We start from the raw sequence: 26,332 nt of genomic DNA on the forward strand, positions 1-26,332 counted from the left end.
CCATGGCCTCACAGTGCTGCTCCACCATGATGAGCCATCTGTAAGCCTCTCTTCCATCAAATTCTGGAATCTTCTTCTCCATTCTGCTCTTTTCTGGCTACCACAGCTCCAAGATCGGAGCTCTGATACCAAATTGATGGAATCAAGAACAGAGAAAGTGATTTTATTCAAGAAATAGTGCCTGGTTTCCCAGAACTGGGAACCATAGCTTCAAGGTACAAGAATGGAGAAAGAGAAACCCTAACTCCCCTCTGGAATGTTCGAGAGTCCAGTATCTCCTAGTCCCTACTGAATTCCTAACTCCCTCTAACTTCCCCTTTCCCATTATTTATATCCTTTTCTAACAGTAACTAACTGATCCAACTGGCAATAACTGCCTAACTGATCTAGCTGGCAATAACTACTTCTAACATCAGTTTTTCCTATTAAGCTAGGTCATAGCTTTTCCCTTATTTCTCCTCTCATAGACCTTCCTAAATGGAGGTCGATACTCATCAATTATTATTATTATTATTATTATTATTATTATTTTTTTTTTTTTTTTTTTTTATTTTTTTTTTGGTAATATATGAACAAATTAACTTATGGTATAACTTCAACCTTACTCTTTTTTTATAAAAAACCAGGAAGTATTTAAGGTATTCATAATCATTGCTAATTTACTCCCACTTATTTTTAAAATTAGTTAGTTAATAACCTACAACTTTAGGACTATATTATAAATCTAAAATTATAAGTTTAAAGTTATATCTTTTTTGCTTATTCCTTCTTTAAAAAATTATGCCTAGTTGAATGATTTTCTTTGTTAAGTATTTGGATAATCTTTTGTATTTTTATTAGTGTTTTTTATTTAAAAAGCTTGTTGTAATTTTGTTTTCTATTAACAAAAATAGTAAAAAAAATATTTTGGTTAGCTAAATTACGAAAAATGACATATAGGTACCCAGTGGGTACGGGGATATACATTCAAGTTGCTACCAATGCGGGTATGGGGACGGGTACGAGTAATTTTTAAAAACGTGGGTATGAAAATAGGTACGATAGTACCCTACCCGGACCCTACCCATTGCCATCCCTACATCATACTTACATTTAAAGGGGTGCAAAAGGTCTAAAATGAAGTATAAAAATAAAGAATGTAAAACTAGACACATCTAATGTTTGAAATATTTGGTATAATTGCACTTTTGGTCCCCCAACTTTATCCTTTCTGCGAAAATCGTCATCCAACTAAGAAATTAGCAAAAAACATCTATGGGGTAGGGTGCAATTAAGTGCAAAATCTAACGGTTTGTACTCTCTGGGGTAGGGTGCAATTAAGTGTAAAATTGCACTTTTGGTCCCCAACTTTATCCTTTAGTATTTTTCATCCAAAATCTAATGGTTTGTACTTTGTGGGATCAAAAGTGCAATTAAGTGGACCAAATGAAAAATTAGGGGATCAAAAGTGCAGGTCACGATTGTGAGGAAGTTGACTTAATTGCACTTTTGGTCCCTCCAACCGTTTGATTTTGGATGAAAAATACTAAAGGGACCAAATGTGCTAACGAAGGGTAACTTCGAGTACGTTTTTTGCTAATTTCTTAGTTGGGAGACGATTTTCATAGAAAAGTCAAAGTTGGGGGACCAAAAGTACAACTAAGCCTTTTTTTAGTTTAAAATTTTCAACCATTTGAAGGACATTATTCAATTGATTTTTTGAGCTATTCTAAAGTTGCGCTTTCATTGAAGTCTTTACCAAAAATATCATTATAAATCAATCATCAACATAAAATTGTAATCACCTCAAAAAATGATAAATCAAATTACACACTAGATGGTAATATTTGCAAATGAATATGAATAAGTGTTAGATAAATAAGTACAAAACTACTTTCCAAAAATGTAAAAAAAAAATTGATCCTAAAAGCAACGTGCGGGAGAAGATTGGGTCCGGCATTTCTACCGCAAACGTTGCTTGCTATGCTTCCAGATGTTGATTTCTTACATAATAGCACACTTACAGAAACAAAGCCTAAATTCTGGACATTAAGGAATTCTAAAGGTTTCATCAAACATAATAGTAATATCTTACTATGAAAAGAGACCAACAATGGCCCTGCTGGATTAGCCTACTCCAAAAATCTTCAGTAACTTCAACCAGTGGAGGAGCTTGAATAAAAATTGAAAGAGCCAAGAATCTAGTTTTTATAGAATGATTTATATTTGATAAAATACTATAATTTGTCTTAGTTTCTCCATGAAAAAATCATAATAATCACAAGGACTCAAGAGTCTTAAATATTAAATTCTTATGCAATTGTCAATGCTTAATAAATACATTTGTACACTGGATATTGGTTTTTAAGTTTGGGGGAGCCATTGCTACCCTACGCTAGTCTCTATTACGACCGTTCCTAACTTCAGTTCAATCATAAAGTGGATAGTTTCCTAGTCTTTTTTATATTTGTATTGGCAAGAGAATCAATTAATTCTCTCCTCCTTTTGGAGTTGTTTTTCTTGTTGTCAAGGTTATCATTAACAGCTACACCCCCAGCAACCTTTCCTTGAGCTTCTAGTGCATCTTTTACAAAAACCTTTAACCTCCATAGTGTGTAGTCGCTCTGCGTATAATGGTAAGCACAATGAGCAGCTTGAAACAAGCTAAACAAGAAAATTAATTGGATAGGATAGCATGGATGAAGTTAGACAATGAGAGACCTAACTCTACCTCAAAAGCTAACTTAGAGATGAAGGTTGCTCAACCTTGATATGGATTATATCTCTAGTCAATGTGAGACTTCTAACCTACTCTCTCACGCCCAAGACTGAACATCATCGGGTGGCCCGTATATTAGAGGTCTCCTACAAATGGATCTAGGATATGCTCTGATACCATATTCTTCAGGGGTAGGGGTAGAGTTTTTTATTGATAAGCCAAAACTATATTCATAGGGAGCACCAGTATAACTATCAGAGTTAGGCCTCCAAAATTCTAATATGGTATCAGAGTCTATCCTAGATCCATTAAGTGTAGACCACTCGAATATGCTACCCTCAAATGTTCATTCCTGCATATTTCACACTCCATGTGTCAAGGCCTGCGCGTGACGAGGGTATGTTAGAAGTCCCACATTGACTAGAGAAATAGCCAACTAGAGCAATGCTCACCTCTAAGCTAACTTTTGGGGTACTGTTAGGCCTTCCAAATTCTAATAATGGATGCCAGTGAAAAGTATTAACCACATAACTACTATAATTACAGACCTGAGCATCAATGTCAAGGTCCACCTCTTCACCACTAGATTGGAAGATTGGGTTATTCTCAGCAACTATCTCCAATGCCCTGTTGAGGTTTTGATGAGACAACTTGGTGAGAGCTGACCCAAGTATTCTCTTCTCTTGAGGAGACAGTTTCCTACAGTATTGTCAGCATCAGTCAGCAATGCAAAATATGGATAATCTACACAAATCACAGGCCTGACAAAAAAGAAATACCATGATAAAAAAAATATTGCCATTTTCACATTTCCTTGCAAATTTAGCTTTGAACAGTTCCAAACAGTGCCATTGTTAATAAGTTGGGATAAAGCTTCATCAAACTACTGATGATATAACTTTCATAGTTAATTTTTGGTAAAAACTATATGACAGAATATATACGAAGGCAACAGAATTATATCACCAAACTGCGATAGCACTATTTGAAATACGACGTTTGTTATCATTTTCCTCTTTTTTTGGTTTGAATCACAGGATTAATTATGTTTGGACTGGGTAGGACCACTATAGACAACAAGAGGGAGACGGAGAAAGAGAGAAATGAGAAAAAAAAGTAATCATTTTCCTTTTGTTATTGAATCAACTTTCAATAAAAACATGCATAAATTTTAAACAAACCTTACTGGAGAGAGACCGGTAATTTTTCATAAACATAAGCAACTATTGTATTTGATATCAAAATATCATTACACGCCGAGACTTAAATAAAAATTAAACCTCAATAGATAGGACACCAGAAGTAGACACAGTAACAAATCTCCACACAAATTTGATCTCAGTGACAAGGAAAGATGATGAATAATTTTTTCTCACAAACCTGCATTTCTGAATCACCATTTCTTTGAGATCCTTCAATTTCATATCAACCTGATAAAGCTGAAAAACAGGAATTGACAGCATAAACCATCTGTTTTACTCCCAAGTGACATCAAGGAAAGGATCTGCACAGAAAAGCAATTCTAGCAAGCAATAACCAACCTCAACGCTTAAATCCCTAGCCAAATTGGCATAAGTCTTCTCCTGAGCAAGCTGAATGTCTAGTTGAGCCAGTGCTTCTTCCTCTAACAGTCTCTTTTCCTACCATGATAAAATATAGAAAGGTAATACACCACATAGGATGACTCATGATTGTTTGTCACTGCAGGTGTGGCCTTCAAAAACCATATATAAGATTTTTCGTTTGTTAATTTCATTAAGATAAACAGAGGAAGAATCCAGAGAGATATGACAATAAAAGATACTCCTTAAAAAGAAAAAAAAATTCAATGAAACAAAGCTACCTAGTCTCTTGGCATGTGCAAGCAAGGTTGTCAAACTCTTATATCCCACCTACTACCTAACAGCAGCCACAAGGTAAAAGGAGGGAAGGAATAATATTTGGTATTTTTGAATATTTAAAACTGGAAAATAAACAAGAATAGAGAAGGATGCGGAAAACAATCCTAATGGATTAACATGAGGTGAACCTTCTTTCAAGGGAGAATCTCTTCCAAGGGTGAAAGTGTGAAACCCTTTCACAAATCTAATACTCAAATCATACTTTAACCTAAGAGTGTACGGTAATTTATTATAAATTAACCCTACTGAGCAAATGACTCTGGCCCAACATAGGCCCAACTCAAATAATAAAAGCAGACTCAATACTAAACTGTACTAAAATTAACTAATAGAGATAGATAAAATTAAACATCAGCCAAAACACAACAGGCGCACTGACTATAATTTAGAACCCTAACATGAGCTATGCAAGCAGTTTTTAACATATCTGTATATTAGAGAATACCAAGTGGAGACTCAAAGAAGTCCCACATTGAGTAGATTAGCTAGTATACAAATGTATATATAATAAAGAATACACACACCCATTGCCTTAAGCTTAGGGTTTTGTGGTCATGTCATGTGTACTTGTAAGTTGTAACTTATATTCTAACACTATAAGAAAGCTTCATTTTCCAAAAAAAGTAACTATTATGGAATCAATTACCTCCTCAGCAACTTTAGGTAAGAGTTGCAGCCATTTTTCCTCAAATTTTTCTAGCAAGGTCTTTGCCATCACATGAACATCATGTTTTTCATTGTTGTATTTCATTGCATTCTTAAATATCAACCTTACATCTGCGTATATCTCCCGTACATTCTTATATCCAGTTCCATCCTCAGCTTCCATTTTACTTTTTATTGTACTGAAATCCATGGGCTTATCAATAACCTAGGGATAGAAATTAAAAAAAATCTTAGAGAAGAAATACAATAAAAAACAAATAGCAAACAAATAACTTTCATGAAAGATACATAGTCAACAAGGGAAACCAGTTCATTACTTGCAAAAACACAGACCAAACAAATATTTAAACCTTTTTTAAATGAAGTTTGTTCAAGCATACTTGGATATTATAACTATAGCCTAGACCAAGAGGAAAGCTTTAAAATGAAGAAAAGCGTTACCTCATAATAGTCGTCAAGCTCAAGACCTTTTACATCTACAGGTTCCAGAAAAGGCCAAGCCCATTTATGCTGAGTAATCTGAGACGCGTCAAATATGTCACCATTAATTTTTCACAGGAAACATAATAGGGTTAATATATTCAACAGAAAATGGGAAGAGTGCATTTTACTTAAACAATGGAAATTGGAAAAGAAAAGTTGATCTCAAAAAAAATATAAATTCCCACTAGGCAAGTCTGCAATGTGGATAATGACATAAAAACTAGACACTGCAGATGAGCATAAATAATGAACTTTTTGCTAAAAGGTAGGACACATCCAATTGTCGAATAACTTAGTCTTAGTCATACAAAAAAAGAGTAAAAGATAAAGCTAAATGATTACCAGCATTCGAAGAGCTAACACTCACTCTTTTAAAAGCTAGAAAAACTAATTGTAAAATCAAAACAATGCACATAGTTTTTCATCCTTCCACTTTAAGGCCACATAGTTCCTCATCCTTCCATTTTAAGGTCACATAGTTTTTCATAAATAACTGGCTAATTTGTCTGAAAATCCCTAATTTTGAATTTTAGTGTAAAATTAATATCAATATGTAGCTGTTAGAAGTTAGTTAAAGGCTTAAAGTTGTTAGCAGTGGATAGGATTCTGTTAGGGCTCATTTGGTACGCCGTATTATGCATGATTGTATAAGTTTATACAATCCATTATGAGTTTAACCATTGTTTGGTGATAACTGCTAACATGGTATTGTATATGCTTATCGATCAATTCACTCTTGTGCGTTAAAATGATGAATAATTTTATCCATCCTACAGAGGTAGGATTAGCCTTAGCCTTATAAGATTGTGACATATAAGCTACTTGAAAATATTTAAACCACCGCCACCTAGTCAGGCTGTATATACTCACATGTGTCAAATATTGAACCATAATAACATTAACAGAGACAAATTCAAAAGCAAAAGCAAATTATCTCTCTACTTCACTCTCTAGCCTCTCTCTCTCTCTAGATTCTTAAGATGCATCATTGTCAAGCTCGGCTGCGTTCCTCCAATTTGAACTGCTCTGTCACCGGCTGCACTCATCATCAGGCTCTTCCATGTTATTGTTGTGACGCTAATCATCATGGTTCTTGCTCTGCCACTTCCATACCTGGCTCCAGGGATTTAAATTGCAGTTGCAGTCACTGCGGTTGCGGACATGGTGGTCACTGTGATGCGTGTTGCGGCGTGAATTTGTATTACATGTGTAGTGTGTGTAAAAAAATTCTATAACTATTGTAATTATTCCTATACCTTTTATGCAAAATATCGCATAGATTTTAATTAATTTTTTAAGACCTTGTATCACTCTACTTAATCATTTAAAATAAATTTAATAAAGAAATAAGAAAGTTAATATATTGAAAATTCTCTCCAAAATTAAACATCTAATTACCTCTAATTAGGTTTTCATCATCTTCTATTTTTCCTTTTAAAATCCTCTCTATATTTTACCTGCCTTATTCTTACCTTAAAACTATTTTGCATTCCCTCCATTAATTTTGTATCATTTTGATCTATTCTGGCCTCTCCAACTGATCCCATTCCCTCCCATGATAATCTCAAGAAAAATTATATTCTCTTCCCCAATTAAACAGTAAATCCAAATCCTAACATTAAATACAATGAATGAAAATAATTTTCCAAATTCATTCCCATACATCAAATGAAAATAATTTTCCAAATCCCTTTTTATTAAACTAATTTCCAACTCATTACTCATCAGTTACACACTCACATGCGTACTTTAATTTCTCTCACCCATCCCAAAAGAACGCAGACACAAAAATGTTGTTCCTGGTTCCTCAATCCCACCGACACAGAAGATTAAACACAAAACAGAGACATGCAATGATGCAAACCACACCATTGATCCACAAATGATGAAGCACCATTTCTATGGCTTGACATCTTCAGAATGCCAGTGGCAGCGGCTGGCACTTCGTCGTTGCAGCCACCAGAACCCTGCACTGGCCAGAACGGCTGGTTGGGTAAGTGTTGCGGTGAAATTACGGTTTCGTAACAGCTATTTCGTGTGATTTCAATTCACACCACAACTGCAGTGTGATGCGAATGCGGAGGGCATCGCAACCGCAATATTGTGGCCACATCAGGCGATGTGGTCCACAATTTAGAACCCTGTCTGGCTCTACTGTATTTCAGGTTCCTCTTTATGGTCATTCTTCAACAGGACCAGCACTCTGCAACTACGTTTGCTTCTGATCTACCATTGCTGGTGTGATTTGGTCCTTATGACTTGATGAAGGCCCTTATGAATTGATGACAGAGGTGTCGAATTTCAATGATCTTGGCTCAAGTTATTCTAATTTTAAGCATGATGAACTTATAATTTCTTTATTCATTTCATTTTTTAATTTGTATGGTCACAGTTATGACATTTCTTTGTTTTACTATGACTGTTGAAAGTTAATGATGGACATGATATTAGATTTTGTTTGGATACTACGATTTATTATTAAATTGGTAACTTGTATAAGCATATGAGTTATAGCGGTTCCAGCGAGTTTTCATAAACCTCGCAAGTTTGACAATCTTAGCCTAAATTAATAGTGTGTTTGGATGGGTGGCCAGCACATACAATCCAAAGCACGGTACCCAGAAGCTATAGTTTGTAGCTTCACCCCATAAGTGATTATGGGAGTTTCCGGAGGAACCAAAGATGCTATGACATGAGTGATAGCAACAACAACCAAGCCTTGAGTTAGATACATGAATCAATCAAATCCATTGTGCTCTACCAAAAGCCAAATTTCAACAAGGCTAAAGTCAATAAGAGCATAGATCTAAACAATTGGAAGAAGAGCGGAAAAAGTAAATAGTCAGATAAAAGTTGAAGGGAAGGCAAAGGGTGTAATATTGACACTAAACAGACAAATAGGAAATCCTGATAAGTAGGAATCAGACAAATAAGTTTATTGGCAGTAAGAAAATTGAGTTCCCACATAACTTGCAGCTTTGAGATATTGAAAATGGTAAGTTCCTTCCAAAAGGTAAGCTCAAAAGAAAATTAATTTTGCCAGATCATCAAATGTAAAAATATTTCTACAACTACAGAAACCACAAGTCCAGTTACTGATTTTAACTAAATAATATCCAAATATCATCAAATGTAAAATTTATTTTCTACAACTGCAGAAACCATAAGTCCAGTTACTGATTTTAACAAAATCAAATCCAAATAAAAGAAGACTCGGGAGAAAGTGCATCGTCACAAAGTATTTGCACTTGCCTGACGCAATATTGTGGAAAACTGGCGCATTAGCTCCTGCATTCCCCTTGCAGCAGAAGTTTCCACATCAGATGCATCTTGCAGCGGCTTTTTCGTTTCAATGAGATGCTTCTCCCTGCCCTTCTCTTTTACAACTGAGCCTCCTTTAGAATTATCACCTTGAACATTACCGGCAGATTCATAGTACTGTTCAACCTCGACCACTTGCTTCTCAATCTGTACATGGCAATACAAGATTCTTTAACTTAAGAGTTTACAATTTGAAACTTATATAATCATACCCAGATGATGTATTGATACATTCTATTTATATATATATATATATATATATATATGTGTGTGTGTGTGTGTGTGTGTTTTATAATATCCTGCTGTACCTGTATCCTAATTGTATGAGAAATGTATTTTTCATATACAATACCTGTATCCTAATTGTATGAAAAGTGTGTGACGTATCCGATACCCAGTGTTATATCTGATAGTTGACTATCTTGAAACTACAAGTGATTGATAGAAACTACGCTTTATGCAAACATGGTTGCATCTTATTTGTAGAACAAGTGCGTTTGTTGGCGAGCTAAGCAAGAATGAAGGATTACGGATTACCCAACTATAGCTAATACTCTAACATTCGCAAGAAAATCTAGACCAGAATATTAAGATTCAGGTTAGGCCTAACTCTACCCAAAAAGCTAGTTTACGGGTCAGGTTTGCTCTACCCTTTAGAACGGTTTTGGTCATATCATATCTCTAGTCAATGTGAGACTTCTCAACACACCCTTTCATGCTCAGGGCTGTACATCCAGAGCGTAGAATTTGTAGGAATGAACATCTTCCTGGTAGCTCAAATATGGGTTTCTCCAATAAACGGATCTAGGGTTGGCTCTGCCACCATATTAAGATTCGAGTTAGATCTAACTCTATCTCAAAAGCTAACTTAGGGGTGAGGGTTGCACAACCCTTTATAAGGATGTCATATCTCTAGTCAATCTGTGACTTAATTCTTTTGAGCCCCTAAAATCAACTCAGAAATCTCCCAAACTAAAATTTAAAAAAAAATGATAAATTTTAGACAATTTTCTGAGGTAGAAAGTGTGTAGTTTGGTTCTAACGAGCACCAACTAAAATGCTGAAAACTGTAAATTTCGAATTGTTTCGAAACGATCATATCTTGAAATCGAGTTTACCTTGTCAACTCTGTTAAGAAATTCATCAACAGAACGCTTAATACCCTCCAAATCATCAACCTGAGCAGTAGAGGTTAGATCCATCAGGACCGAACAAGTTAGAGAGTGCTGTGATTTTACGCTTCAGAAAAAAGCGGTGTTGTGTTCTTTTGGATTTTGGGTCTTTTTTTTTAAGGAAAGGATTTTGGGTCTTTATATCAACATGCAGCATTTGTCCATTTTATTAAGAAATAGAAAAAATGGAAAAAGTAATTTATTGGAAAATATAACTGATATTATTTTGTGCAATAAATGATATAATTTTAATAAATTTTATTCTTTTATTAGTATACATTAGTAACAAAAAGATTAACATTAATATTTGCATATTTAGTAAACGGATAATGTAAGTGTTTTTAATTAAATTTAAATTATCATTTAATATGTTTTTTTTTGGTAAATAGAAAAATTAAATAACAAAACTACAAGATAATCAAATCCTCCTGAAGTGAAGACGCAACACCGCTGACGGAGGAGAAACTAGATCAGTAACAACACGTTACAATTTCGCACCAATTCCTTCTAGACAGTCTGTCGGTGCATTACCTTCAGGAGATACATGGCAAATCTTAACCTCCCAATTCCGCGAGAGAAGAAGATGAATGTCCATCAACATAATGTCATATTGTTGAAAATCATATCTACCCTTCTCCGCTGCTCGAACCAAATCCAGACAATCCACGCCACAAATTACTTTCCTCGAGTTTCTCCGCCAAAGGAACTTTAGGCCCAACATTGTGTATGAATAAAATTTAACTATGATTTATATATTATATATAATTAATTTTTAACTTTTTGAAATATATTTGTTTTAACTTCACCGTAATGTGAATGTTCCCGATTGGAATAGGATTTCCTCCAAAGGAGGATACTTGTAAACACCAAAATAAATTAATATTTATATATGACGAATAATGAACCATTAAATGATATATTTAGTATTTAAGTAGTAAATTTATAGATTCTATACTATATAATAAATTTTAAAAATAAATAATATTTTTCTTCGAAAGAAAAAATTGTATTGATATAAATGAGAGAAGATAGACACAAAATACACCCTCCTCAAAGACAAAGAGATAAAAAAACAACACAAACAATCAAAAGAAGCCTCCAAAAAAGCTCACATCCAGAAAACGCGAAAACCCACCCAACCAAAAGGCCCCTACAAAAAAAACATCTCAAACCCTCACACAGCCACTAAAAGGCAGCTAGGCGGACAATAAATCCCAGCAAAGTTGATAAAGCCCACGAAACTCACCCAACAACAGCTAAGAAGCTAGAAAAAACCATCAAAACAACTCGAACCTCCCTATGCAAGAGCTAAAAATGCCTTCTAGCCAAGATTTGAGCCGCGATCTCGCCATGGACAATGATGTATGAACAGTCGAACGTCAAACCAAGGCACTTCCCCACCAAGATGACACTTCTCGCGCGAGTCATAACGCCATAAGGATTTGACATCTCTTCAGATAGGACCATCAACAATTTCACTGTTGCCACCACCTCGAAGCCATCCATTGTCGCCAATCGAAAGCACGACGTATGTAAACCCTTCTTCTCGCTCTTAGCCCCGACTTTCTTTGGCCTGCCTCTTGTTTGGGAATTTTCACTGCCTCTTTGGGTGAACAAGGTTGAGGAAGAGAGGGAAGGCGAAGAGGATAACATAAGACCAAACTCCTCATTGCAAGGAGACCCGAAACCAACTCCAGCACCATTCTCCACCGCCCCCTGATCGTCGCCCACTCCAATCCCTCCTACATCGTGGAGACCTTCCCCACAACCATTTATGATATAGTAAGTAGATATTATAAAAATAAAGTTAATCAATATTTTCATTTAATTTTTATGTATGATAGATGAAAAAAAATATGAATAACTAATAATGATAAGGACAATTTTTTTTGTTTCATCAAGACAATTTAAATGAATGAAAGAATATTACTTTTTGTGAGATAATTAAATATTTCACATTAACTTTTAAATAATAATTTTTTAAGAAAAATACTATTCAAAAGAACGCTTGAAACACAAAATTTTAAGAAATGAAAATACAACCCAAGAGACGAAAAAGGCCAAATGAAAAAAAAATACCAAACACCAAAAAGACACTCGCAAGACTGAAGAAAAATTTCCAAAAAAACACCACAAAACTAAAGCACCAAACCCAAGCCAACCACCACAAAAGGCCACCACCAACCATCAAAAATCCCAAAAAAACACCAAAAGCCATAAACCATCTTCATCTCGCTCGATTGGAATTAATTTTATCCGCAAAACCCTTAATTGCAACCTCGGTGGAGCATTCGAAGACAAATTTCCCACAATGTCCCCTAAGAGCAAAGCCATTTTCTCCCTCGTGACAGGCCTCAAACATTTGTTGATCCTCCCTAATAGAGCTGTCCTCCGTGCTAGCCAACACATATGTACCACACAAAACCATCGAACCATGTATGTTCTCCTCTCTGCCCCCGTGTTTCACATTTCGGGGTCGACCATGTGGTCGAGCAACTTTTTCTTTTGATTGACGACCCCTAACACCCACTTCCTCATCCTCCACCACACTAATACACCCTACACACACTGACTGATGTTCCTTCGTCTTCCTTCCTTTGGTAGACATTATCTTAGGGCGACCTCTCTTGTGAGGAACACTAACCCCAACACCTCGTTGGCCTCACCTAAAACTTCCCCTTACGACTATTTAAGGGTTGTGCCAGAGGAGCAATCACACCATGCAACATCGACATAAACATTGAGAACACAATCCCAAAAGGGACCTGACTATGAATAAGATGCCTCACATCAGCGACGTCAACACGCCTGGATCCATCAGCAAAAAAAGGAGCCAATGACCACAATGGCGAGGTTGAGGGACTACCACTTTTGATTTCACATTTTTTCGGCTCCCATAATCATCCTTTGGCACCAGAGCCCTACCTAGTTGACAATCCTACGTGACTCTGTATCACTCCCTCTCGAAACAATCCACCAAAAAGAGTGAGTCCAACGAAGGCTCTACCGATGAAACCTATTTGCCACCCCTATTTTAATTTTCACTTCTTCAATTATATTGTTGTTTTAGACCTTTGGTCTTTGACAGATGTCAGCAACCGTTCGTGAAACGGTTGCATGTCTCTCCTAATAAATATCTTTCACAAAGTTCAAACTTATGTTCTTATCATTACAATGTCAAAGAGTGTTGTTTAGCTTGCTCATTGGTATTTTTTGGCAAACATTTAGACAAAACCAATCAATTTAAGAGCATCTTCAATGCATGTCCTTATAGATGTTTTTATTTTTAAGGACCGTTGCTTATTTTGGGGGAACCATTGGAGTTTAGTGACGTGTCATTCCTTATTGCTTAATTTTTAGCAACATTGCTTATTCTCTTTGTGGTTGTTTTGTTGATTAAAAAATTATATTTTCTCTTTCATTCAGAACCCAACCAAAAGTAAATACTTGAGGTATAATGAGACCCAACCAAAAGTAAAATAAGAAATCGTCATTAAAACGAAATCGCATCGTTTATTCTTTTTGTCAAACATCAATTACTTATGAGTTATTTAAATTCTATGTAGCATTTTAAACTCATCAAAATAGTGTTTAAGCACTTCACGGTTGAAGATGCTATAAAGAAAAGGCATAAATAGAGAATAAAAAATGGTGCCATTGATTGATTATTATGTAATCTCGGTTGTAGATTATGTGGTTAGATGGCGCTAAAGTGCAGGCTCACCACCCTGCTACGTAAGCAAATCTGCCACTGTGCAACAATCAAGAAACAGAAACAAAATCAAACATGATAAGATAGAAGCCAACCACGATAGCCATGGCTTCACAACCGTTGCGTCTAACACTATCACCCCCACCACCACCACCTTCACTTTCTTCCTCTTCTTCTTCTTCTCTTCCCTGCTTCCACCACCACACCCACTCCCTCTTTGGCAATGGAGCATCATTCACCAAGCTCCGCCATCGCAGAACCTCAACCATCCTTTCCGTGGGGAAGGAGGACACTGACCTGCGTGTCTCCGTGGAACAGCAAGAAGATGAGGATCCAACTCCAGAGGACCTTGAATACGTCGCGCAAATCAAAAGGGTACCTCTAGTTTTTTCAAAATATTGATTTTTTTTTCTCCCTCCATTTCGTGATTGCATTTCCATACACATGTGCAGGTTTTGGAGCTTCTCAAGAAAAACCGGGACATGCTCTTCGGGGAGGTAAACCCTTTGTACATTTTTATTTTCCAATTTTGCTTTACTAATCAATGATGTGTTTGTTGGTGATGGTATTTTATGATATAAGATCCATATACCTTTTTTCTTTAATAGGCAAATGTTAGTTGTTTGTAAATTAGTACCTCCACAGGGTTCTAACATGTACCCTTCACCCTTCATACCACCCAACCCTTATGTCCCCTAGCTCTTACCACTTGAGCTAACCCTCGAGGACCATATACCTTGTGAGACATAGAAGATAGCATAGGGCAATTTTGTTTTTTGTCAAGTGTAGACATTGTATGATCTTTTGGGGTCAAATTGGTCCAAAAAATAACATTAAGATTTTGAGAACAAGTTTCAGTTTTTTCCTTTTACTCATATGTTTGCTGAGTAAACCACTGTGATCTCCCAATATTGTTGTCTTTTGCCCATGATGATCTAGTCATTCTTTCCTTATCCTATTTTCCAGGTGAAATTAACCATAACGATTGAGGATCCCAGAGACATTGAGAGAAGAAGATTACTTGGTATTGATGAAACTGATGGCCCAACAAGAGAGGATCTGGTTGTGGCTTTGGAAGAAGTAAGATTTTTCATCTATAACCAGTATACGTTAACGTGTAAAAGCATAGACACTTTTACATGATATACCAAAAGCTTTACAGTTTATTCAAAATATTGTTTGGGATGAACATTTTGACATTTTTTAGGGTACAGGTGTTTGGCTTTTGAATACCTGTTCAGATCCAATGTTAACGTCCTAAATTCTAATTTTGAGCTAATTAGTTGTATTATGATAATTGAATTAGCATACTAGTTTATGATATTTATTCAGTCATACACGGGTTCCAAATATCATGTGATAGTTAGAAAAATACTGTTGAGGCTCTTCGGCCAGGAGAGAATAGGATACAATTTCAAACTGTTGCTTGTAACAGCACAATGAAAGTTACTTGTGGTATATAGACATGTAAGTGCAAACTTCAGAACATGTGATGTGACTGTGATTGTTGCAAATCAGAACATAAAGTTTGCAGAGTCTACCTTGGTCCACTACACACCAAAATATGTACAAGTATATAAACAACTCAGAGTCAAGCTTTCAACCACATGAGTCATTTTTACATGTGGAAGTCAAATAAAAATATAAAATCTCTTTTTGGTGCAGTAGGAGAAGAAAACAGAGTCATTGAGTGTTTGAGTGATATTGGGGGTGATGTCAGGGGAGAAGCTAACTGAGATAATACTATTTGGAAGTGCTTGGGACTGTTAATGTGAGTGGTATCGTCACTGGATTGATTTGGATATTAATCATTCCAGTCTCTATTAGCTAGTTAGAGTAGTCACTTGTTTGAGATAGTGAAAGGTAAGATGTGGAAGTGTATTTAATGAAAAGGACGAAAAGATGGAGAGCATCTAGTCACTGAGTGAGAGTTTAGGCCTTTGGGCATTGGATGTTTGCAACTTCTCAAAGTTCTGAAGGGTTTGATAAGCCTCGACCCTTATTAAGAGGGTGAAATAATTAGAGGGGATTAATGTATGAGGTGATTTGTGTTCTCTGTTCTATATATTGTATGATGCTGCATTGCTAGCCTAATTTACTGAATATTACCACTCAGACATGCACGCACATAGGGTACCGATGATCTTTTTTGTTTTACACAAACCTCACAAAGTAACTTACAGAAAATCTCAAATGATGTTCTTAAAATTTTTCTCTTTGACATTCATGACCATGCTTTCCTCTTTGAAGAGACTGCTAACTTTGTCTTCCCTAACTTTCAACTCCTCTAGATCTGCACTTTAAATTGTATTTATGCTAACATCAATGCAAATGTAACTTGCTTCCAGTTTCTTAGCTTTCTGATAATGTCTTTTTGGTACCTTTTAGCTGCCCTTTTATAAGGTTCTTCTGCCAAAATGCTATTAAAGTTGAAGAGTAGTCATCAATTTATTGTTTGAAATGGTATGTTGTGTAATTGTGTTATTTGGCTTGGGCTTTTAAGCTCAATATAAGGTCAATTACTTATTTCAGAAAAAATGACTTTGCATTTACTAGGTGAATGAAGGAAAAATTCCAAAGGATAAACTTGCGCTCCAGATGCTCGCTGAGGAATTGGCTACATGGCCTAATTTAGAGGTATGATTGAATTTGAGGATGTGATACTTTCTGGTTCAACATTCATGATGTCTTGAGTATGTATGTGAGGTTGTTGATTGCTTTGTGTTTATACTTTATACAGTTTGGCTTTACTCTGTTTCAGCTTCCTTGTGTTGTCTTACCACGGTTTTGCTTTTTAGTGTTCTATACATATCATTGTTTTTTAAAATACTGTGCGTCACTTTGCTTTATTCCATAACGCAGGTATGATTATTTACATATATAAAAGAAGATTCAACATCGAAATATATTTTAATATTCATGTTTACTTTATTTAGTTCTAGAATTAATTGATGAAAATCACAAAAATATCATAATTAAAAATCTTAAGAATATAATTCTTTTTTAGAATGATTTAAAATAGTTTAATTTTTTTAAAAAAGCTAACAACCAAGTAATGCCTTTCTTTACACCTATGTAGCCTTGATTTCTCCCCTGTAGTTACGTAGGAGCTGAGATATAGCCTGTCAGACACCAAAATAGAATTTTCCTCAAATCTGTTTTAAAAATTTAGAGCTAGCCTTGATTTCTCTGATGGAGAAGTGTAGGAGTGACTATTGAGGATCCAGTCAAGCACCAAAACAAAATTTTCTTCAAATCTAATTTAAAAGTTAAGAACCACATACGCCTTGAATTCACATCTGGAGACATGTAGGAGCAAGGATCTAGCTTGTCAGGCACACCACAATAAAAAATTTCACATCTTGAAATTTTTAGAACTACATATTCGTTGAATTCTACCCTGGAGATGTGTAAGAGCGGGAATCTTATAATTTACATCTATTTCTTTTTCTCCATTAATATTTTTTCTAAATTTGGAATACATGTTTTTGAATTTTCATCCTATCTTTTGTATCAGTTTCTTTTTCTTTTTTCCTAATATGACTTTATTAGTGACATAATTTTTCTTTTATTCATTGCTGTTCCTTTTCAGCCTTGAATCACAAGCTCCTGTTGCAAATAAAATGGAAGTAGAGAATTGAATGCATTAACATCCATGTTAGATGTTAATTAGTAACAAATTTGTTTATAATTGAATTTTCTATGATAACATGGTTGAACGTGAGTGTGATTATGTGTCAGTTATCAAGCATGGTGCACGCGGTCACCTTTGTGTACATATGCTTGCTGCTAACTTGCTGCTTCTCTTCTATATATGTTTGAATCATTTGATTTTTGTGGCAGAGTTTATAATGAGGGATCTTAAAACTGTAATTTCAAACTTAAGCTTCAAAGTTTCCCACTTTGTCCTGAACTAATTTCTTCTTATATAGTTGTATTTGTACCATCATATATATATAGATATCTATATATATAATATATCTATATAGATAGATAGATACTTAGATACACACACATCTCCTTAATATCAAATTACTTTTCTTTCAAAATGAATGTTCAATCAATTGCTTCTATTTTAAACTTTCAAAATTGGATAGGCTGAAGCGCCTAAGACAAAGCCCAGCAAATCTCTCTATGCAAAAGCCACCGACACTGGAATTGATCCTCAACTGGCTGCAAAGAAACTTAATGTCGATTGGGACTCTGCTGCGGAAATTGAAGATACAGATGTTGATGATGAGACAGAAGTTCCCCCAGCTGTGGTCAGTTCCTAACCTGCTCTTTAGATAATTTGTGATTGTTTTGGTTTGCTTGCATTATTTAGTTGGCCACCATAACTATTTCTATTTTTTTTGGTCAACATATCTATTTCAATTTAACTTACGATGCTGTAATTATAATCAAGTAATTTGGTGTGGCCATAAACTTACTTAGAGTCTACAAATTATTTGTAGGGCGTGCTGGTACATATTTATATACACACAAGTTATTTTTTAAGAATAAATTGATTCAAGCACGTATACAATAATTTAGATTTAATACACATGTATAATGAGTAGTATTAGATATCACTCATTATACATGTGCTGATTAGCTCCTCCTAATTAATAATGTATATTAGTGGATCCTTCACACCGTGCTGCACCAAGGGCTTTGATGCTTTCTTCATGTGCTGATAAACTCTCAACTCGGTCACTTAAATGGATCTTCCTAAGTTTCACTTGATCTTTAAAGGGTTATAGGTGTTACTCTCATGCTCTTCACTGTTATCTGGTCTTAATAGAATTTTTTATTTATTTTATTCCTTTCTTTGGGTTTGCTTTTTCCACATCTGAGTCTGTCTTTGTTGCCCTGCCTCTTCCCCTTCTTTCTACCTCCATCAACCCTCCACCCCCCAAATTGCCCCAGCTTCAGGCATACGGCAAAAGCTAGCTATTGTCGATGGAGAGCCCAAGGCCCTATAAAGTCTACATTATAATCCCATATTTCCATGTGGGACTCAAGCTCATACCTTGCAATTGGGTCCTAACATCAAATTGATAAGTATTGAAACTTGAAAGAGATTGGAATCTATTCAAATAGAAACAAGAGAGTTTCCTCTTAGTAGTCACATACAAATCCTGGATGTTCGAGAGCCTGTTCTCTCCCTACCAATTTACTTCAGAATTTCCTGAAAATTAATCAATTTGACACATCCTATTTATAACTGCCCACATTCAATTTTCTAAAACATAACTGACACAAGTTACATAACCAGAAATAACTGACTCAACATAACTAACTAAGACCAGAAATTGACTCAATTATTCCTTGCCGCACCCCTACCCTTCCTGTGGCGGTAGACCTTTATAATTAGGAGTCGTTCCCTATCAATACCTTGCCCTAAAAGATTCACCTTGTCCTCAAGGTGATAATCAGGAAAAGCTTCTTGCAATTATGGCCACAGATTCCCAACTGTTCTAACACAAAGGAAACCTGAACTTGGTGGCTTTGGCGGAGACCGCCTGGCCAGCACCTTTGTATTTTTCCTTTTCACTTGGTCATTTTATTTATTCTGTTGTTTATGTGGATGACATTTTTGGCTCAGGCAGTGATAATCATAAGTAGTGCCCATCACACCACTTTAGGGGAAAAGGTTGGCCTCTCTCAAATTGTTTACGGGGTTGAGGTTGCTTACTCAAATTTAGGTGGTGCAGTAAAGAAAGCAGTTTTCAAAAATTCATTTTGACAAAGAAATCGGCCATATCCATTTTGCTCTTGCCTTGGTGTGAACTGGTGCAGACCGGAGCACACAATCCGGATTTGAAAGAACCCGGTGACTCGGACATGGCAACTTGAAAGATAAAAAACAAAATAAAATTGCCAGTCTCTCACCCGGCTACCTTCCCAGTCCCACACATGGCATCTCCGGCTGCTGGTGTTGGGACTTGCTTTTGTGGATTGGCAGTTGCAGAACAAGAAAAATGAAGAGAAAAGTTGGGGGAGTGAGGGGGAAAAGTAGAAAGGACTATGAAGACTGACTATAGATGTTAAACTTTGAAAAGTAGTTGGGTTTCTTAAACTTAGGCTTTGCTTTAGGAAGCCATGACAAAATTTTAGCTTTCGGTGATAAATCTGAGGATTACTTTTTTCATACCCAAATTTACTATTTGCAAATCCTAAAACATCCTTATATAACTTTCAGAAGTTAAACTTCAAGAAATGAATTTTATGTTTCCGGAATTTCAACTTCCGGAAATATAACTTTTTGCTTCCTGTTAAACCGGTTGAATTGGTTAGTGGAAGGGTTTAACTACTCATTATCTTGATCGAGTCGGTCACCGGTCTAAGTTCTATAATTTTGAAAGAAATAAACGTAGAAATAGGTTGTTGGAACCCAGTTGCCCCATTGGAATCCAACTGTCAAACACCTATTGGCATTAAGAAAAACCCTTGTAAGAAAATGTCTGTAGTTTGACTTTCTGATACACATTAGCTAGTCTATTTTCTCAGTCTATTTTTTTTTAATTTTGGTGGAGCAATATGGGGAGTTGTTATTCTTTAGCTTCATTTTTCTTTATTTGATATATATATTATTGGTTTTGTCTGGGTTAAGCCTTTAAGCTTTGCATTGAGGAAAGTTCTTTCTCCTGCAGGGGTATGGAGCTCTATACTTGGTTACCGCTTTCCCGATTATTATAGGTGTTTCAGTAGTTTTGATTTTGTTTTACAATTCCCTCCAGTAGTAACTGACATTGCACTAAAATTCAGTATATATTGTAACACTATTTGAAATGAGCTAGTAAATCTCAATTTTCACTAATCTCATCACAGGTAGCCAATATTTGTGGCCGTTGATAGTTTATTTTCTACCCAGTAAATGTACATTAGCAATAATTTTTCTTTGTGGTTGGTCCCAGATTCTTGTGTTCAAACATGACTCCATGTTTGGTTTTTTCTTTTCTTTTCTGTGGGGTTGATGTTAGCACGTTGAAGTTAAAGGTTGTGATTTTCTCTAATGTTTGACTCTTGTTTTCAATCGTGATGTGCATACAGTAATTATATAAATGTAAGGGGCAATTGACCATTATAATCAATATACTCTGAAATAATTTTCTTATGGTAAAAGATTTAATTAATCTAGATTAGAGACAGAACATGATCTTCACGACTAAGGTGTGGAGGGACATGCTGGACACCCTTCACGTTCTATGCAATTTTTTTATTAGCAACTTTGTCAGCTACATTCTCTCCTACAAATCCATGGCAAGTCAAGTTTCTGATGCAGAAATCTCTATTATCGGAAAGCTTGGCTTCCAAAAAGTAGCTTGTGTGCATGTTTGGGATCCCTGCACTTTGCGCATATCTTGTATATTCTTCTACAATTGATTCTAAAGGAAGATTAATTCTAGAGAAAAGCTTATATGTTTGGGTGTCAGAATTGATTCCAAGAAAAGGGAAATTGATCCAAACATCCTATTTCAACATGAAGGTGATTTTACCGTAATAATGATGTCAGAACCCAAAATCTCAACCAACAAGAGTTCACAACAAGAAAATCGCATTATGGTGGATGCACTATCACTGAATTATGATAGTGCTCTACCAAATGTTAGGACAACTTGGGCAACCACTGATTTTCATCTTCCATCATTACAAGCTCCGAAGCCGAAATTCATGAGCCTTAGTCTTCCAAATTCAGCCAACTCCTCACCTGTCACTTCTACTTTGAAGAAGAAGAAATCAAAAGGTGGGAGTACAGAATCACCATGTCAAGCCAGTAACTTGATATTCAAGGATCGGCATGTGATTCAAGAAATCCACTTAAGGAGAAGGAGCAAGTCATATGGTGAAGCAAGGGCAAGTGCACCCTTTGATGAATTTGATCTCTGCTTGGCCAAACCAAATGCTATGGAACATAACAAGCATGATTACAGCTTCCCGAAAATTGAAGCTATTGAAGAAGGTCCTATGAGTGGCAAGAACCCGGAAACACCTGCAGAAGAAGAAAAGTTTAAATGCTGTATGTATCTTCCAGGCTTTGGGAAAGCAAAGCCAGTTAAATCAACAAGAAAGGAAGGATCAGAAATGGAAGATGCAATATCCAGTAGAGTTTCTTTGGAGAAGTTTGAATGTGGTTCTTGGGCTTCTTCTACATTACTCCATGAGATTGAAGGAGACACAACAAATTCCTACTATGATCTGCCAATGGAATTGATCAAATGCAGTGTTAGTGATGTACATGCACCTGTTACATCAGCCTTTGTCTTTGAGAAGGAGCTTAAAGGGGTTCTCAAGAATGGTTCCTCTAGAGGAAGTGCTAGAAAATCGGATGCAGCGCCTCACCATGTTCGGTTTTCTATATCGTCTACTACACCCCACCCTGCCTCTCCAGCATCTTGCAATGCTGCTCATTTAAGAAAAGCCAGTGAAGATTTTAAAGCCTTCTTAGAAGCACAGAGTACTTGAGGATGATGAAATCGTTTAGATGAAGCGTGGAATAAAAATTTTACTCAGTATTTGGAGGCTGTTTTACCACTTTTTACATAATAGTTAGCATGAGCTACATGCTTACTCATTAACTTTTAATAAGAAAGCAGAGGGTGTTTTTCACAATAAAAATGATTGCGCCAATTCTTCTGATCTTGCAAAAGTTATATTCATTTGGAGCACATAATATCATGTAAAATCTGTTTATCTTAGTCTTCACACATTTGGTCTACATAAGCAAGATATTTTTTTTTGGAAATTTTTCTACTCAAAAGTGAATTTGCTTCCAAAATCTGTAAAAGTTTATTCTTTTGTAGTTTTTCTAAGTTAAAAATCTAAATATACTTTTTTTTTTGGGTCAATAAAATCTAAATATACTTAAATTACGTCGAAATTGTATACGTTTGATAACTTTAGTTTTTTTTTTTGGTCAAATTCTTTTATAACAAAAATTAAACATAATTCAAGAAAATACATACTGAACTTGTAGTATAGTAGATTAAATCTGTGTATTGCAGATTGTATAAAACTAACAGATCAATTAAATAACTACAACTAAGTTGCATGAGGCAATCCAAAATCTTTGTCAGCTTCTAATTATCATTTGGAAGTTGAAACTAAGCCCCATTATTACTTCATCCAATTCAATACGAACCTCCCACTGAATAGACTTCACCAAGCTATTCAAGGCCAGGTTCCATACATCCACAACAATGCAGCATCCATTAGAAATTCTTTATAATCTGAGTCATCAGAAAGCAAAGATATTGAGTCACAAAACTAAGATGCTATTAAATATAAAGTGAACCTAAAAAACTCAGAAGCATCTCCTTAGCATCTCTTATCTTAGCTTTCTTCTCAAGTCATAGATAGCATGTTGTTGCGAATCAACATAGTGTGACAATTCATCAAGCAATCATCACAATAAGCATTTACCACTCTAGTATAATTAACCTCATCCAACAGGCCGCCTTCTTCGCCCATAAGTGACCAATACACGTCTCCAGACAGGGGATGGATAGCTAACTTACGACTCAGAATCATTTCATCCATCTCCAGCTTCAAATCATACGCTTTCCTCAGCTCCCCGATTCGGCAAAACCCAAATACAACAGCGGTATAACAAACAGTATCAGGGGACAAACCCATCTCTGCCATTCCCCTCAAAATCGCCAGAGCCTCCTCAGCCCTCCCCAAGAAGCCAAGCCCGTGAATAAGCGCGTTGCAAGTAACAAGAGACAGTGAAAACCTAGTAACAAAATCAGGCAAAAAAACCCTTGTGTATCATTTCATCATGCATATGAAAAGCCTTACTGAATTCACCTTTATGACAATATGGATCCATCAAATTAACATAAGCATACGCCATTGGCTCCACACCCTCACGAAGCATCTCTCGGAAGAGATCAAAAGCTTCTGACATGCTTGACCGTATTTGCTTCGAGCGTAAAAGCACCGAATACGCGTGAGCATCAGGCAAGAAGCCCTTCTCAACCATCTCCTTCTTGATTTCAAGCGCCTTCTCCAGCTTCTGGGTTTGGCAATACCCATAACAGCAATATGCACGAATAAGCTTGTTGTATTCAACAACTGAGGGTGAAAATCCTCTATCAATCATTTCACGCAAAACCTTATCAGCTTTATCAGTCTTATCGTCGTAGTCGCATAACAAATCAATGAGAGACGTGTAAGTCTTCTCATCAGGTGCAAAACCCTTCCGTTTCATCTCCTCAAACACCTCCTCAGCTTCTTTTGTCCTCCATTCCCGGCACAAACCTTGAATAACCTCATTCAACGAATCCGAATTTGGCTCCACACCCTTCTCAGTCATTGCACTCATCAACCCAGCTACCTTCTTCTTCGCTGATATCATCATCGTGTTGGGCCACGATTCTGGTTCTAAGCTCCCAGCGGCGGCGAAGCCTCGGATCACGACGTTGTAAGAGTTAACGTTCGGCGGCGACACGACGTTACGGAGCATGTGGCGGCGAAAGGTTTTTAGGGTGGCAGTGAATGAAAGACGGAGGAGCTTCATTGAGTTGGGATACATGTTAAGTGGGTGGTCAAATTCTTAATGTACTTCAGTTGGTTTATTTATTTTTTTTTAGGGGGAGGAGTATGTCAAAGTAATGTTTTTTTATACTCGGATGACAATTAGACCAGATTTAATTATCATATAATTGTTCATTTAAAAAAATATATCATATAATTGTTAGATATTTAGGTTTTGTTTGGTATGTCATTTCAGCTAACTTATAGCTTATTTGACTAGCTTAAAGCTTATTTGACTAGCTTAAAAACTCTATAAAAGTGTTTGGTGAAGGAGCTTATTTCAGTAGCTTAAAGCTTTAAGCTATAAGCTATCTGAGGTAGCTTATAGCTTATTGAATTTAGGGTTAAAAACTATAACCGTCCTTGAACTTTGAGCGAGTTTTGAAAACCGTCCCTCGCCGGAAAATTATCTGAAAACCGTCCTCGGACTTTTAAAAACAAATTTGACCCGTCCCTCCGGCCACCATAGGTCCGGCCACCGTGCTTATGTGTGGGCTGAACTCCTACGTGTCAGTCCACCTCAATTAATGAATCCTACGTGTAATTTTTTTAATTTAAAATAAAAAATTCCCTAATTATCTAACCCTAAATCCCTAAATCAACACAAAATCAAAACACCCAATCTAAGTCTTTTTCCCCAATTTCTGATGATTTAGGGTTCCATTGGTTCTTCTTCTCCCATCTTCTACAACCTCGTATTCTTCCTATGGCAGAAGGGGAACTGGGCAGATCAAGAGACAGTTCTCTTCTTTCCTCTTCCAAAACCACGACCTCCGCCACCCCTCCGACAGAGCCTCGATCAGCTCCGCGTCCGCACCGGCTCTCGCGTGGCACACGGCGGCGCGGATGGAGGCAGTGTGGTGGCTGCAATCGGCGCACAAGGAGTACCCAGATCAATCCCATTTTAGGAGGAATTAGAGTTAGGGTTTCGAGATTGGGAATTGTAGAGGATTCGATTGGGCATGTGGAATTGCAGAGTTAGAGGACCCTGATTCGAATTGGGTTGCAGAAATGGGTTTCCAGAGGAGTATATTTTGGCTTTTTCGATTCAAACCAAAGCTGTGAACTTTCCTTTTTTTTTCTGGGTTTGTTCTTAGTTTTTTTTCTCTTCCTGTGAAGTTAGCTTTTTGCTTGATTCTTGAAATAACTGATTATGGGCTTTGATTCAAATTATACCTGTAACCTGCTTTCATACACAGAAGAAATAGAACTGAAGATGTTTTAGAAAGAATCGATGAAGATGAAGATGAAGATGAAATAGAAATGGATGCTGAAGGTGTTTCTGGAATTTTCTTTTTTCTGCTTCAGTAAGAAATGTCCTGGAAATTTGATGAAGATGAAAGTTTAATTAGAATTAATGAAATTTAATTAGTTAATTAGGATTTGGAAATGATTAAATTTAATTGGAAAAGAAAAAAATCCAACTAGATTCATTAATTGATGTGGCAGTGCCACATAGGATCGTTAATGACAAATAAGCACGGTGGCCGGACTTATGATGGCCGGAGGGACGGGTCAAATTTGTTTTTAAAAGTCCGAGGACGGTTTTCAGATAATTTTTCGGCGAGGGACGGTTTTCAAAACTCGCTCAAAGTTCAGAGACGGTTATAGTTTTTAACCCTTGAATTTATTCTCATTTTTATACTTATTATTTTATTAAAATTCCACCATATAGGTATTAATGTTAAAATAAAATAAGTAAAAATTAATATTGGTTATGTTTGGCATGCCATTTCAGCTAGCTTATAGCTTATTTGACTAGCTTAAAAGCTCTATAAAAATGTTTGGTGAAGGAGCTTATTTCAGTAGCTTAAAGCTTTAAGCTATAAGCTATCTCAGGTAGCTTAAAGCTTAAAGC

At 36.1% G+C, this 26,332-nt stretch overlaps 4 protein-coding genes across 4 annotated transcripts; 2 read left to right on the forward strand and 2 right to left on the reverse strand.

The window, feature by feature from the left end:
- Positions 1 to 2,253: 2,253 nt before the first annotated feature.
- Positions 2,254 to 10,360, reverse strand: LOC130711322 (transcription factor GTE1-like). The gene is made up of 8 exons (XM_057560885.1): positions 10,188 to 10,360; positions 9,001 to 9,216; positions 5,707 to 5,784; positions 5,246 to 5,470; positions 4,240 to 4,338; positions 4,079 to 4,137; positions 3,247 to 3,397; positions 2,254 to 2,603 (listed from the first exon to the last, which is right to left on the reverse strand). Exons 1-8 carry the CDS (start codon positions 10,269 to 10,271, stop codon positions 2,412 to 2,414), a joined length of 1,104 nt encoding a protein of 367 aa, XP_057416868.1. The 5' UTR covers positions 10,272 to 10,360; the 3' UTR covers positions 2,254 to 2,411.
- A 3,571-nt stretch (positions 10,361 to 13,931) lies between these two features.
- LOC130714244 (ycf3-interacting protein 1, chloroplastic) lies at positions 13,932 to 20,838 on the forward strand. Its single transcript, XM_057564138.1, has 6 exons — positions 13,932 to 14,328; positions 14,406 to 14,450; positions 14,920 to 15,033; positions 16,510 to 16,590; positions 18,051 to 18,215; positions 20,589 to 20,838. Exons 1-6 carry the CDS (start codon positions 14,059 to 14,061, stop codon positions 20,676 to 20,678), a joined length of 765 nt encoding a protein of 254 aa, XP_057420121.1. The 5' UTR covers positions 13,932 to 14,058; the 3' UTR covers positions 20,679 to 20,838.
- A 603-nt stretch (positions 20,839 to 21,441) lies between these two features.
- LOC130712530 (uncharacterized) lies at positions 21,442 to 22,401 on the forward strand. Its single transcript, XM_057562361.1, has one exon. It carries the CDS (start codon positions 21,442 to 21,444, stop codon positions 22,399 to 22,401), a length of 960 nt encoding a protein of 319 aa, XP_057418344.1.
- Positions 22,402 to 23,280: 879 nt separating this feature from the next.
- Positions 23,281 to 24,472, reverse strand: LOC130712531 (pentatricopeptide repeat-containing protein At5g39710-like). The gene is made up of 2 exons (XM_057562362.1): positions 23,787 to 24,472; positions 23,281 to 23,671 (listed from the first exon to the last, which is right to left on the reverse strand). The coding sequence occupies exons 1-2, from the start codon at positions 24,470 to 24,472 to the stop codon at positions 23,281 to 23,283; spliced, it is 1,077 nt and encodes a 358-aa protein (XP_057418345.1).
- Positions 24,473 to 26,332: the final 1,860 nt, after the last annotated feature.

The sequence above is a fragment of the Lotus japonicus genome, chromosome 4, assembly GCF_012489685.1.
Source record: "Lotus japonicus ecotype B-129 chromosome 4, LjGifu_v1.2".
NCBI lineage: Eukaryota > Viridiplantae > Streptophyta > Magnoliopsida > Fabales > Fabaceae > Lotus > Lotus japonicus.